A 1,816-nucleotide genomic window follows, 5' to 3' on the forward strand; every position below is an offset into this window, starting at 1 on the left:
TAACAAAACCTTAAATCAGAAAAAGGAATTCATCCATCCCTGGCAAGCCCATAATGAACACATTATTTTTCATATAAACCTGTTTAATCACGATGATAAGCATATCAAAGGTGCTAAAGAAAAATGCAAGAAAGAAAGTGATATTACAATGGTAACATTTAATCATACATCTGACAGTTAAAGAAAGTGATATTACAATGGTAACATGTAATCATACATCTGACAGTTAAGACAAGCTACTAAAATGTTAAGTACAGAGATCTTGGAAGGGAAATTAATTTCCATTGGAAAATCCATTTCTTCAAAAGAGATAAAGTTAAAGAAACTAACCTCTTAGAAGAAGCAGTTGTTGAGAAGACATAAAGCATGTTCTAATGAAGATTTACAATGATTGAAAACTAATGACACTGCGAGAGAGAGAGAGAGAGAGAGAGAGAGAGAGAGAGAGAGAGAGGGAGAGAGAAAGAGAGGGAGATACAAATGCCATGGGTGATCAATAGCTTAAGAAGAAGATAACTTGAGAGAGAGAGAGAGAGAGAGAGATATAATGCCATGAGTTTTTAAAAAACTTGCCAAGAAGATGGTTGAATGACACAATTTTTTAAAAAGCTTGACAAGAATATGATTGGAAGCCACCTATATATTGAAAAGACTAACATCAGATGATGTACCAACCCAAAGTTACTGAAGAGACTGAGAAAGATTATCAGTTAAGAACTGAAAGTGGAATCGTTGAACCACCACCATTGCCCGAAACCATCACCCTAACACTCTCTTCCGACGATGAGGTGAGCTCCACAAATCTGTCTCCTCTCATTGCTTCTTCAAAAGTATGTTCTACAGAGATGTTTGGAGGGCACTCCTGTCTAAATAGGCTAGTTGGCTCAATATCTGTGCCCCCCACACCGATCAAATTCAGATCATCTAGGGGCACAGTATCTACTTGCACCTCTGTCTTTTTCTTCCTCTTCTTCTTCTCATACTTAACTCCCCTCGCTTTCGCCTGCGAATCTCTCACCTCCCTCAGATAAAGCCTCACCGCTCGAGCGGCAAACGGGTTTATCTCCGGCTGCCCTCCATTCTCCTCGAACGCTGCCCTCAGCCGTCCGATCAGCGCGTCGAGACTCCCCCAAGCTTGCCGGAGAGAACAAGGGCACGGCGCCGGCGGTTGCGGGTTGCCGAAAAATGGGCAACTGGGGGTGTGAACCTTTGTTTTTCCAAATTGGTCTAGGTATTTAAGAAATTCCAACACATGTGCACCACTACAACGAGAGAGAGCTAATGGAGGACGATGGTTCTTTAAGTAGTGGCCGAATGTGTTCCAGTCTCGGCGTTTTTGTGACTCGTACCGACTCGGTGGCTGACTCGGTGGTGCTGACATGTTGAGTGAGTGTTATGGATCTTGAACTAGTAACAACTTGTGAGACTTCTCTTTTTTTTTCTTGTTTGGATGGAGAGATGGGAGGTTTTTTTTTTTTAATGAATTGTGATGGTACTAGTAGAGGAACTGAATTATGGGATTTAGGGTTTTGTTTTGATGCTAGAGGTACTGGATTTTGGGCTTTTGGGTTTGGTTTGAATGGATGAATTTGATCTGGGTCTTGGAAGCTGAAGTTAGGTAAAGTAGGATTTCAAGTCTTTTGCTATTTTGGAGAGGGTGAGCTGGGGCTTTTTTGATTTGCAAACATGGACTTCCTAGTTTGTGTACTACTACAGCTCTTTAAGTAGAAACCAGGGTTTTCTAGGCAAAACTTACAGTACACTTCTCAGCTCAAACTGGGTTTTTTTCCTTATAAATCTCTCCCTTGTTTCACCA

At 41.2% G+C, this 1,816-nt stretch overlaps 1 protein-coding gene across 1 annotated transcript; it reads right to left on the reverse strand.

Annotated features, from left to right (window-relative positions):
* Window positions 1–706: 706 nt before the first annotated feature.
* On the reverse strand, window positions 707–1,381 carry LOC143854901 (protein LIGHT-DEPENDENT SHORT HYPOCOTYLS 5-like). The gene has a single exon (XM_077365031.1). The coding sequence runs from the start codon at window positions 1,379–1,381 to the stop codon at window positions 707–709; it is 675 nt and encodes a 224-aa protein (XP_077221146.1).
* Window positions 1,382–1,816: the final 435 nt, after the last annotated feature.

Source organism: Tasmannia lanceolata, unplaced genomic scaffold, assembly GCF_043159265.1.
Source record: "Tasmannia lanceolata isolate RefF3 unplaced genomic scaffold, GAP_Taslan_0.1 ptg000020l, whole genome shotgun sequence".
Classification (NCBI taxonomy): domain Eukaryota; kingdom Viridiplantae; phylum Streptophyta; class Magnoliopsida; order Canellales; family Winteraceae; genus Tasmannia; species Tasmannia lanceolata.